Source organism: Macaca mulatta, chromosome 16 (genome assembly GCF_049350105.2).
Source record: "Macaca mulatta isolate MMU2019108-1 chromosome 16, T2T-MMU8v2.0, whole genome shotgun sequence".
Classification (NCBI taxonomy): domain Eukaryota; kingdom Metazoa; phylum Chordata; class Mammalia; order Primates; family Cercopithecidae; genus Macaca; species Macaca mulatta.
The window spans coordinates 17,066,438-17,079,370 of NC_133421.1; the positions used below are offsets into that span (position 1 = coordinate 17,066,438).

At 43.0% G+C, this 12,933-nt stretch overlaps 1 protein-coding gene across 3 annotated transcripts in view; it reads right to left on the minus strand.

The window, feature by feature from the left end:
- FBXW10B (F-box and WD repeat domain containing 10B) overlaps positions 1-12,933 on the minus strand; it is a 45,624-nt gene that overhangs the window by 1,906 nt on the left and 30,785 nt on the right. For 2 of the 3 annotated variants that reach the window (XM_015118633.3, XM_077970391.1), the window contains 2 exons: positions 7,044-7,202; positions 4,458-4,729 (listed from right to left, as the gene is read on the minus strand). In XM_015118633.3, the coding sequence (XP_014974119.3) occupies positions 4,458-4,729; positions 7,044-7,202 (431 nt within the window). The remainder of the gene's footprint in view (positions 1-4,457; positions 4,730-7,043; positions 7,203-12,933) is intronic. The other variant, XM_015118634.3, reaches the window with a different exon arrangement.

Consider the following 12,933-nt stretch of genomic DNA (forward strand, 5'->3'; position numbering starts at 1 on the left):
CTCCACTGCAGCCTGAGCAACAGAGTGAGACTCCATCTCAAAAAAAAAAAAAAAAGTGAAATCAAGATGTCAAAATCTTCCCTATTCTCCTTGCAAACTCAAAAATTTTTCTCCTTTTATAAAAAAAGGAATTATGGTGAGCTCATTGTTTATTAATTTGTCTTTTTTCAAATGATAATGTATTGTGGATCTCTTTCCAAGTTAGTATATACAAATCCTCATCATATAACTTTTAGCCATATATAATATTCCATACAATAGATTTTTTTATTACTTAGCCATTGCCTGTTGGTGGACATTTAGTTTGTTAATGATCAACCTAGAAGAAAATGCAGGCACCATTTTTATTTATACAAGGAAGTACAAAATGCCAGCTAACTCCCAGAGTTGGCACAGATGCAGTGGCGTCTCCCATGCATTGCTTGTGGGAGTGTAAATTAATATAATATTTTTCAGGACAACCTTGGCAATATCTTTCTAGTTTTTGAATGCACTTATCCTTTGGCTTAGCAATTTCACTCATAGGACTTTACCCTTCAGGTATACCTGTGCCTGTACACTGACATAGGTTTATACAAGGATGCCCATTGTTAGCGCAGCCCTCATAAAACAATTGTTTTCCCCTCACCTTGAAACCAATCTCTGCACAGAGTTTGTTCCAAAGAAACACTATTATACTAGTCAAAAATGTTTGAAAGACATTTTAAATTTTTATCTATGTCCTTAAAAAATAACAAAGGGACATCCCAGTCATGAGTCATGATGTCCAGAAACTTTTTTTTTTTTTAGATGGAGTCTTGGTCTGTCACCCAGACCGGAGTTGCAGTGGCACGATCTCGGCTCACTGCAACCCCCAACCGTCTCTGGTTCAAGCAATTCCCCTGCCCCAGCCTCCCAGGTAGCTGGGATTACAGGCACATGCTACCACGCCAGGCTACTTTTTTTATACTTTTAGTAGAGATGGGGTTTCACCATGTTGGCCAGACTGGTCTCGACCTCCTCACCTCAGGCAATCCACCCACCTCAGCCTCCTAAAGTGCTGGGATTACAGGCATGAGCCACCACGCTGGCCACTTTTTTTTTTTTGTAAGAGACTAGGTGTCACTATCACCCAGTGGTGCAATCATAGCTCACTGTAACGTCAAACTCCTGGGCTCAAAGGATCCTCCTGCCTTAGCTTCCTGAGTAGCTAGGAGGTGTGTGCTACCATATCTGGCCAATTTTTAAAATTGTTTGTAGAGATAAGGATCTCACTAAGTGGCCCAGGCTGGTCTCCAACTCCTGGCCTCAAGGAATCCTCCCACTTTGGCCTCCCAAAGCACTGGAATTACACGCATGAGCCACTATGCCCATCCCAGCAACACTTCTTAAAAGGCACATCCCCATCTCTCTCTCTCTCTCCCTTATCTCCTTATCTCACATATATAGCACCTGCCCCCAATCTCTCTCGTTCCTAATAAAGTCTCTTAAAATGCTCCCTGAAACCAGCCTCAACTGCCTGTTCTCTCTTTTATTGTGCCCATTTCTCAGCTTGATGACATAACAGTCCAAGAAGTGAGGAAGCTAGCAGGGAACACAGGCGGGCTGTCAGCCAAAAACCGGAAAATAGTTCTCCCTCTGTGGCCTCAAGTCAGAAAAGGGACAATTAAGGAAAACCAGTCACTCTTGGGAGAAGCCAGGCATTGTATTCATTCCAGATTCTCAAAGATAAGCAAAGGTAGTGGCCTGCTGGAAAACAATAGGAAACTAGAGAGAGAGAGAGAGTCTGGATCTTGCCACTAATTCAGAATTAAGTATCACTGTTTGTCTTATCTCCTGCTATGGATTTTGCTTCCAAATTCTCCTGCCCACCATCCATGCCACTTGTTCCCTTATGAACAGAATAAACTCTCTTTTTACCATCTCTTCGGGGTGATTTTGACTTCCCTTGACTTTGAAGTTCCTCTATTAACACTGCTAAATTGAGATTGAGGAAGAAGCTGTAGTCATTATATACTTCAATTAGGGCATAAAATAATATAATCAATCATAATTGGGGCTGATAATTGGACTGATTTTTATATAAAATATCACCATCTTGTTTTTTATGGGTACATTATTATACATAATTATGGAGTACATGTGATATTTTGAGACATGCATAAAATGTGTAATGATCAGATCAAGATAATTAGGATATCTGTCATCTTAAACATTTATCATCTCTTTGTGTTGGGAACATTCCAAATCTTCTCCTCTAGCTATTTTGAAATATACAATACATTATTGGTTTTTTGTTTGTTTGTTTTTAAGATGCAGTTTTGCTCCTGTTGCCCAGGTTGGAGGGCAGTGGCGCGATCTCGGTCACTGCAACCTCCACTTCCCGGTTCACGCGATTCTCCTGCCTCCACTTCCCAAGTAAGGCTGGAATTACAGGCATGCGCCACCACGCCCGGCTAATTTTTTTGTATTTTTAGTAGAGACGGGGTTTCTCCATGTTTATCAGGCTGGTCTCAAACTCCCGACCTCAGGTGAACCACCTGCCTCAGCCTCCCAAAGTGCTGGGATTACAGGCGTGAGTCACTGCACCCGGCTATACATTATCGTTAATTGTAGTCATCCTACTGTGCAACCAAACACTGGAACTTATATCTCTTCCGTCTAACTGTATTTTTCTACCAAACACCATATTGTTTATTGTCGTATGAAACCAAGTAGTTACCTGGAGTCCGTGAAAAGTAAAGAGAGTGTAACAACCTTCTAAATTGACTATGTGACAGGGAAAAGTGAAGCCCTGGAAACTGAGTCACATAGCACAGCTGTTTTCCTGCTCCAGACCTCTGTGCTGAGGTCTTTTCCATTAACCAGACTCCCTATTCTTCATTGAAACCGAGACTAAATGATGTGGAGATAGACACTCTTGTGATTGTCACCTCTTTACAGCAGAATGTTAAGCAACTCCCCTTGTGATTGTCACCTCTTTACAGCAGAATGCTAAGCAACCATTAGAGGTCATCAATAGTAGCCAATCTAGTCTTACATCTGTATGTTAGCCTTTGTATGGAAAATTGAATTCTGTTCAGCAGCTCTGTTTTTGTCTGTTTAAAGGATGTTTACTTTTCCCCACTCCAGGAGCACTGGTCACTAGTCTTTGGTGTCCCTGGATGCTGCCCTCAAACTTTGCACTTGGATAAACTCTTTTAGCTAGATCCTGAATCTTTTGATTATTTTAGGGTGGCAAGTCTAAGGCCTAGATCGCATCCTGACTCCCCCTCCGACCCACTTTTCCTACTGTTAAGCATTAGCTAACACTCTCAGTTCCCTCCTCTCAAGAGATAGCTGACTATTTGTAGTGTGATATGCTTGGGGGTGATTTATAGTTTTCTCTATAGATCTGTGGATCCAATTTCACCTGCCAAATATAGGGCTGGTATAAGGAAGGAGTCTTGCTACTCTAACCCACACATAATTTATTCTTTGGATGTCTTACAAATGGCATTGGCCATGCCTGCACCCCCACCTACATACACACACACAAACGCACACACACCTGCTTTATACGTAAGATTTTTCCAGCTACAAACATTATCTCTCAGATCTAAAAACAATACATTCTGCATAGATCATTTTTCTGCTTATAACAAATTCTGTCTCTGTCTTGAAGAAATAGTTATGTAATATATGTTTTAAATTTGGGGGGTTGGGGGTATTAGTTGCTTGCTTTTTGTTTCAGTGGTAAGTATTAAAGCTAGTCTTATCTACTGTGCAAAGATTCTTATAAGTTTGAAAATCTTGCTCTTGCAGGCTGGGCGCAGTGGCCCACACCTGTAATCCCAGCACTTTGGGAGGCTGAGGCGGGAGGATCACCTGAGGTCGGGAGTTTGAGACCAGCCTGATAAACATGGAGAAACCCCGTCTCTACTAAAAAAAAATACAAAATTAGCCAGTCGTGGTGGCTCATGCCTGTAATCCCAGCTACCCGGGAGGCTGATGCAGGAGAATCGCTTGAACCTGGGAGGCGGAGGTTGCAATGAGCCGAGATTGCACCGTTGCACTCCAGCCTGGGCAACAGGAGCAAAACTCTGTCAAAAAAAAAAAAAGAAAGAAAAGAAGGAAAGGAAGGAAAGGAAGGGAGGAAGGGAGGAAGGGAGGAAGGGAGGGAGGGAGGGAGGGAGGGAGGAAGGAAGGAAGGAAGGAAGGAAGGAAGGAAGGAAGGAAGGAAGGAAGGAAGGAAGGAAGATAGATAGATCGATCTAGATCTTGCAAACCAGAAGGTTCCCATTAACTGGGTGATAAATTGTTTGGAGGGTCAGAGAGAATGGCTCCTACCTTCCTGGAGGGTTAGCATATATATCCTCAGGAAACCACTGGCCAAAATATTCCATAAAGGAACCAGTCCTCCCCGCTCCCACCACCCTGACCAAACCCAGTCTGCTCTGTGGGTTATCACTGAACTTGCTGGTATTTCCGTCCTTTACCTGAAGAGAACTTGGCTGGCTTCAGGAGTACTCGAGACTTGGGAGGTTTGCTCGGTAGAAGCTCTTGGATCACAGTTTGTTTACTGGATACAGATTCTCTCGGGCTGTGAACCTGCATATTAGACTTAGAGAGAATTTCCATGAGGCTGTTTTCTTCTTTTTCCTCCTCTTTCTCCTTCTTATTCTTTTGTTTCGTTTTTTCCATGGCATACTGCCACTTTATGTGTTCGAACTGGAACACGAGAACATTGCTCTCTGTGTTGACCACCATCCTGGAACCGAAACAACAAGGTTGTCCACAAAAGGAGTGTGGAGGCCACCGAAAGATGCACTGCAGTTACCATCCCACCTGGTCTTTAGACCAAGGGAACAGTGCCCAGGTAGTGACCAAACAGACTAGTAGTGTAGGCGGCTGGAGGGTGGAGAGTGGTGAAAGTTACCAGGCCATGCAGCAGGAGTCGTTAGCTTTGTCACTCTTTTCTTTAAAAAATAAACATGATTGGGGCACATATGTTCCGATTGTTTCACTTCTCAAGTTAAAATGCTTTTTTATTTTTTTCTATTTTTTTTTTTTATTGTGAGAGGGAGTCTCGCTTTGTCGCCCAGGCTGGAGTGCAGTGGCATGATCTCGGCTCACTGCAACCTCCGCCTCCTGGGTTCAAGTGATTCTCGTGCCTCAACTCCCGAGTAGCTGAGACTACAGGCGCCCGCCACCACGCCCAGCTCATTTTGTGTTCTCAGTAGAGACAGGGTTTCACCATGTTGCCCAGGCTGGTCTCAAACTCCAGGACTCAATGATCCACCCGCCTCGGCCTCCCAAAGTGCTGGAATTACAGGCATGAGCCACTGCGCCTGGCCTCAAGTTAAAATGCTTTTAAATGAATTTCCATTCCTGGAGTGAGTGCCAAGTACCTAGGGTGCCAAGAAGGTACTCTGCACACAGATGTCTTGAAATTCACTGTTTTTGTTTGTTTGTTTGTTTCAAGCACAGCTTCCAAACCCAATATTACTATTGCTGCTGGGAATGAGGAAAGCTCTCTCATGGGGAGGACTCCTCTGCTTCACAGACCCTCCACACAGACACCACACACTCCATGCCGTCACTCCAGGATCTCTGCACACACTCTAGATGTAGACAGAACATCTGTACTTTATAAAGTGAGATGATTTCTAACTTCTCTACTCCCCACTTGTATGCTCCGTAGACAAAGAGCTCCAGAGCTTGCCCTCCCTGTCCCCTGCCTGTGCCCCCGCAGCACTGCCTTCCCAACCCACCAGTTTTACAAGCGAGCAGCTCTCGCCTCTCTGTGCTCTTCCCTTAACTGTAAACAAGAAATGAAAACACTCTGGCAGATTTCTTTCTGCTCCAAAGGCTGCAGTGTTAAGACCTTAACCAACAGCATAAACTCTCTCGAAAAGTAACTTGTTTTGGCTGGAACTGCTGGAACGGAATGCGGGGTGTCATGCCAATAAGAAATCCCTTTTAGACTCAAGCCGAAAGGAAAACACCTTTCTTTGGATGCTGTGAGTGCAAACCGGTCAGAGCTTTTTTTTTTTTTTTTTTTTTTTTTTAAACAGCGTGACTGAAAAGTGTTCATTAATTGAGGCTTATCACCAGGCTGCCCTCTTTAAGATGGTAAATAATACTAATGAAGTTTCACTAAAAGGAAGGCAATATGGTTCAGGGACATTAAGTGATGTCTCAAGTGGGCTTGAAGTAGAATTTACAGGTTAGTTCTATTTGGTTTTTTTCATATAATAGCACCCTGAATCTACGCATATATAAAGCACAGTACTGTATACAATGCAGTCAGTCATGGTACTGGTTTTGTAAGCTCACCAGCTCAGCTCCCCCGCACTGTACCCCCTGCTGCTGCCACCCCCCACCCTCCTATATGTCTCTTTGCATTAGAAGTGAGGCATCAAAGATAGCTAGCTGATAGAGCTCTCAGGCAGCCAAAGGCATGATCAAAGAGCAAGCAGGGGCTGCACGTTGGTAGAACTATGGTCCTTACAGAAGCGTTATGTTGCATCCACTGCAATTCCCACAAATACCCAGGATGAATTAAGAGTCAAAACAGGCTGGGCATGGTGGCTCACACCTGTAATCCCAGAGCTTTGGGAGGCTGTGGCGGGTGGATCACGAGGTCGGGAGTTCAAGATCAGCCTGGCCAAGATGGTGAAACCCTGTCTCTACTAACAATACTAAAAATTAGCTGGGCATATTGGTGGGCGCCTGTAATCCCAGCTACTTGGCCGACGGAGGCAGAGAATTGCTTGAACCTGGAAGGCGGAGGTTGCAGTGAGCCGAGATCGAGATCGCACCACTGCGCTCCAGCCTGTGCAACAGAGTGAAACTATGTCTCAAAAAAAAAGTCAAAATGAACCATGATTGCTTCCCAATTACTAAGTTTTGTGCAAAGCCCTGTTAGTCCCCACAACAAGACTGTTGCCCCACCCAGCCAAAATTGTAGAGAGTCACTGCACACTGTCTTCTCCTGACAGCAGATCCAGGGCTGGTATCCCAAGGGAGGAAAAAATCAAACAGAATCGCTCACAGTTCTGACCTCCGCACCTACCACCCACCTGTTGCCCTGAATAAAGAAGGACAGCACAGGATCGCCTCTGCCATTGGCTTTTATCACCTTCATACAGTTCCCGTTGAGGAAATTGTAAATTCTGATCTTGCCATCTGCGCAGGCGCTGATGACCCGGAGGAAGAGAAGGGACACGTGGAGCACCTCCCTGGAAGGGAACAGAGCAGCAGGCAATACCCATCCTCTCGTAAAATGCCTGGGTTTGTTAGTAGGTTGGGGGTATTTTGTGTGTGATTGAGAGGCAGTGGTCATAACTGGCCTTGAAAAGGTGTTTGCTGTGATTTTTATGTTTTTTGTTTTTTGTTTTTTGAGATGGAGTTTCGCTCTTGTTGCCCAGGCTGGAGTGCAATGGTGCAATCTTGGCTCACTGCAACCTCCGCCTACCAGGTACAAGCGATTCTCCTGTCTCAGCCTCCCAAGTAGCTCAGATTACAGGCATGCACCACCACACCTGGCTAATTTTTTTGTATTTAGTAGAGACAGGGTTTCTCCATGTTAGGCTGGTCACGAAATGCTGACCTCAGGTGATCCACCCACCTCGGCCTCCCAAAGTGCTGGGATTACAGGTGTGCACCACCACGCCCAGCCTGCTGTCATTTTATAATTGTGGAACTAAACCATGAGCTACTCTCAAGACATACCTCTTTCCATTCTGTAGCTACTGTCCCTGCAATTAGGTCACAGGGTCACAGATGACAAAAGAAAAGGGCTGACGTCACTATCTTTTTTTTTAATCTAACATATAGATGATCATGTTTGTCTCTTGCAATTTGATTCCTAGCTTTTACTTATACAATAGTCATGCTGAGAATTATTTAATGTTTTGATTCCTTTTAAAATAGTATTATTGGCTGGGTGCGGTGGCTCACGCCTGTAATCCCAGCAATTTGGGAGGCCAAGGCAGGTGAATCACGAGGTCAGGAGATCAAGACCATCCTGGCTAACACGGTGAAACCCCGTCTCTACTAAAAATACAAAAAATTAGCCAGACGTGGTGGTGGGCGCCTGTAGCCCCAGCTACTCAGGAGGCTGAGGCAGGAGAATGGCGTGAACCCAGGAGGCGGAGCTTGCAGTGAGCTGAGATCAAGCCACTGCACTCCAGCCTGGATGACAGAACAAGACTCTGTCTCAAAAAAATAATAATAATAATATAATATTAAAAAAGAAAAAACAGGAAGGAAAATGATTATCATTATATTAAGCAAATACTTTACATTTGAGCAGTTTCTTTTTTATCTTAAATTGGTGACTTTTATTCTTTCAGTGAAATATCCTTAAGGAAAATTGTATCCAGGGATGAAATCTAGGAATGTCCTTTTTTGATGGCCAATAGGAAAAGGGAGGGGGGACCAGGAGAAGATCTAGACAGATTCCTCCAACAAAATCCTTTCTAGAACCTTTCTGGGTTCCAATTAGACTCCAGATATGTGGAGTATTCAATTCTAAGAAGTATAATTTCCCTATTCCTGTTAATGACACCGAAAAGTTGAATTTGATACCACCAATTTGTTAGATTCTATATGCAAAGCAAGTCTATCAATTCCTGCCAGCTCTACCCATCCAAGGCCATTCATGGCCTAGTTCATGTGCTACCTTCTCCAAAAAGCCATCTCTTATCTTAATTCCGTCCTACATCTCCCCCATCACACATGTACACAAATTTTAAGTATACTTTCAGATTCTCTTGGGCACAAGTCATATCATTGCATACTTATCACCTAGCACAGCACTCAGCCCATAGTAGGTCCTTAATATATATTTGTTGAAAAAGTGACTGTCTGCTCATGTTTTCGGAGTATGGTCATTGCTACAATGTGTTAAAAGAATGACGTCCGCCCTGTGCCATTTGGCCTCAGACTTGGTCAGATCCCAGGATCAGATGAAGACTTTCCAAGGCCCCAACCATTAACCAAACAGAAATAACAAAGACCTCAAAAGGCAGGAGCATGATCAGCATACTCAAAGGACAGCAAGGAGGCAAATATGATGTGAACCCCTGATTATGTGATATAGATAGATAGATAGATAGATAGATAGATAGATAGATAGATAGATAGATAGACAGACAGACAGATAGATAGACAGATAGAACTCAGCTGTAAAATAAGTATTAAAAACTCTAACAAGGCCAAGCATAGAAGCTTATGTCTATAATCACAGCACTTTGGGAGACTGAGGTGGAAGGATTGCTTGAGACCAAGAGTTTGAGACCTTGGCTCTAAAAAACATTTAAAAATTAGCCAGGAGCATGGTGGTGTGTGCCTGTAGTCCCAGCTACTTGGGAAGCTAAGGTGATAGGCTAACTTGAGCACAAAAGTTTTACATTATGAAGTCATAGTGAGCCATGATTGCACCACTGCACTACAGCCTGGGCAAAAGAGTAAGACCCTAGGGGAAAAAAAAAAAAGAACTAAAGAATGAAAGAGAAAGAACAAAAGAAATAAAAAAAGAGAGAGAGAAAGAAAGGAAAGAAAGAGAAAGGAAGGAAGGAAACAAAGGAAACGAAGCGAAGGAAGGAAGAAAGGAAGGAAGGAAGGAAGGGTGAGTGGGAAAGGGAAAGAAAGAAAGACCTAACAAATTTCTAAATTTTTTCAAGGTGGAAATATAATAACTTTGATGGTATCCTAAGCACAGCACAGTCTGCCAGTCATGTACTCCAGCACTGGGAGAGATGCCATGTGATAGAAAAGTTTGCCTCTTCATGTATCTCATTTGATTTTGCTGAGCTGAATCCATACTTCTTTTCCCATAGATCCCTGGGATATTTGGTAGTTCAGTCTATATCATCGTAGCCTAGTAATTAAAACCATAAGCTTTGGGATCAGAAAACCTGGGATCAAAACCTGACTCTACCACTTAATGGGCTGCATAACCTTCAGAAAGTAATTTAATCTCTCAGTCTTCAGTTTTCTTTTTTCTTTTTTTTTTTTTTTTTTTTATTTTGAGACGTAGTCTCGCTCTGTCACCCAGGCTGGAATGCAGTGACGCGATCTCACCAAAATTAACTTATCCAGAACTCTGGAAAATAATCAAAGGTTTACAGCAACCCAGGGAGGACTTACACAAGTAAAATGGCATAGTGTCAATAAGAATAATGAGACTTAGAGGTCAGGAGTTCGAAACCAGCCTGACCAACATGGTGAAACCCCATATCTACTAAAAATACAAAAAAATTAGCCAGGCCTGGTGGTGCGCACCTGTAATCCCAGCTACTCAGGAGGCTGAGGCAGGAGAATCACTTGAACCCTGGAAGCGGAGGTTGCAGTGAGCCGAAATTGTGCCACTGCACTCCAACCTAGGTGACAGAGCAAGACTATGTCTTAAAAAAAAAACAAAAAGGATAAAGAATAGTGAGACTTGTGACATGTTAACTTAGTCCCACTTCCCACCTCCCCCTGCCCAGTGGTAGCCATGAAAGTAACAGCCTCCAGTCCTGGTGGCAGAGGGAACAGAATGGACCTCGTTCTGACAACTACAACTACAGGGGGAAAAAAAAAAAAAAAACTCACTAGAGGGGCTCAACAGCATATTTAAGCAAGTAGAAGAAGCGAAGTACTTGAAACAAGGTCAATTGAAGTTATGCAGTGTGTGGAACCGAAAGAAAAAAAGAATAAAGAAAAATTAATAGAGCCCCAGAAATCCGTAAAACATCATCAAACAAATCATAATAGGAGATCCAGGAAGAAAGTAGAGAAAGGGGCCAAAAGAATATTTGAAGAGATGATTGCTGAAAACCTCCTAAATATGATGAAAAACATTAATTTACAGGTCTAAGAAGCTCAACAAACTTTAACTGGGATAAACTACAAGAGGTCCACACTTAGATGCATCATAATCAAATTTTCAAACACCAAGGATGAAGAGTATAATGAAAGCAACAAGAGAGAAGTAGGTCCTCATGTAAAAAGGATCCTCAGTAAGATTAATAGACGATTTATCATTAGAAAAGTGTCTTGGCCGAGCGCGGTGGCTCAAGCCTGTAATCCCAGTACTTTGGGAGGCCAAGGCGGGTGGATCACGAAGTCAGGAGATCGAGACCATCCTGGCTAACATGGTGAAACCCCGTCTCTACTAAAAATACAAAAAACTAGCCGGGCGTGGTGGCGGGCGCCTGTAGTCCCAGCTACTCGGAGGCTGAGGCAGGAGAATGGCGTAAACCCGGGAGGCGGAGCTTGCAGTGAGCCGAGATCGCGCCACTGCACTCCAGCCTGGGTGACACAGCGAGACTCCGTCTCAAAAAAAAAAAAAAAAGAAAAGTGTCTTAGTTGGCTTGGCATGGTGGCTCACGCCTGTAATCCCACCACTTCGGGAGGCCGAGGTGGGCGGATCACAAGGTCAGGAGATCAAGACCATCCTGGCTAACACGGTGAAACCACGTCTCCATTAAAAATACAAAAAATTAGCCAGGCATGGTGGCGGGCGCCTGTAGTCCCAGCTACTCGGGAAGCTGAGGCAGGAGAATGGCGTGAACCCGGGAGGCGGAGCTTGCAGGGAGTCGAGATCGCGCCACTGCACTCCAGCCTGGGTGACAGAGCGAGACTCCATCTCAAAAAAAAAAAAAAAGAAAAGTGTCTTAGTCCATTTTGTGGTGTTATAACAAGATACCATACACTGGGTAATTTCTAATCAACAGAAGCTTATTAGTTATGGATCTAGAGGCTGGGAAGTCCAAGGCCAAAGGACTGGCATCTTGTGAGAACCTTGCTGTGCCAAAGGCAAAGAGGGGGCAAAAGAGAGGAAGAGAAGGCTGAAATCATCCTTTGATAAGGAACCCACTCCCACAATAATGAACCCATTCCCACTCTAGCATTAGTCCAGTCCTGAAAGGAGAGCCCTAGTGACCTAATACCTCCCATTAGGCTCCACCTCCTAACACTGTTGCATTAAGGATTAAGTTTCTAACTCATACTTCTTGGGGACACATTCAAATTATAGAAAAGAGAAATGACAAGGATATTAAAATGACACACTAAAAATATCCATTTAACGCAAAGAAAGGCAACAATGAAATAATTCAGGAACAAAAATACATAAGACTATGGAAAACAGCATAATAACAGAAGTCTTCTTTTTTTTTTTTTTCTTTGGGGTCAGGGTCTCACTCCATACCTAGGCTGGAGTGCAGTGGTGAGATCATAGCTTACTGGAGCCTCAAATTCCTGGGCTCAAGCGATCTTCCCACCTTAGCCTCCTCCTGAATAGCTGGGACTGGATAGGACAACTAGTTAGAAGATCCACAAGGAAACAGAAGACACGAACAACATCATAAACTATCTAGAGCTGACATACATATACAGACCACTCCACCAAACAACAGCAGAGCACACATTTATCTCAGATGCACATGGAACATTCTCCAGGATAGACCATATGTTAGGCTACAAAACAAATCTCAATATATTTTGAAAGACTGAAATCATACAAAATATGCTCTCCAACTACAATGAAATTAAATTAGAAATGAAGGACATTTAGAAAATTCTTAATTATGTGGAAATTAAACAACCTTGTCTTAACCACTGAGTCAAAGAATAAATCAGAAAGGCAATGAGAAAGTAGTTTGAGATAAATGAAAATGAAAACACAACCTATCAAAACTTATGGAATGAAGCTAAGCAGTGCTCAGAGGGAAATTTACAGCAGTAGATGCCTACCTTTCTCCAATCAATAATCTTTCACCTTAAAAAACTTGAAAAAGATCAAATGAAACTCAAACCAGGAAGCAGAAGGAAAATAATAAAGATTTTAGCAGAAATTAGAAATAGACAATTTAATAATACAGAAAATCAAATGAAACCAAAAGTTGGTTCTCTGTTTATTATTTTTTTATTTGCTTATTTATTTACTTATTTTTGAGACGGAGTTCTGCTCTTGTTGCC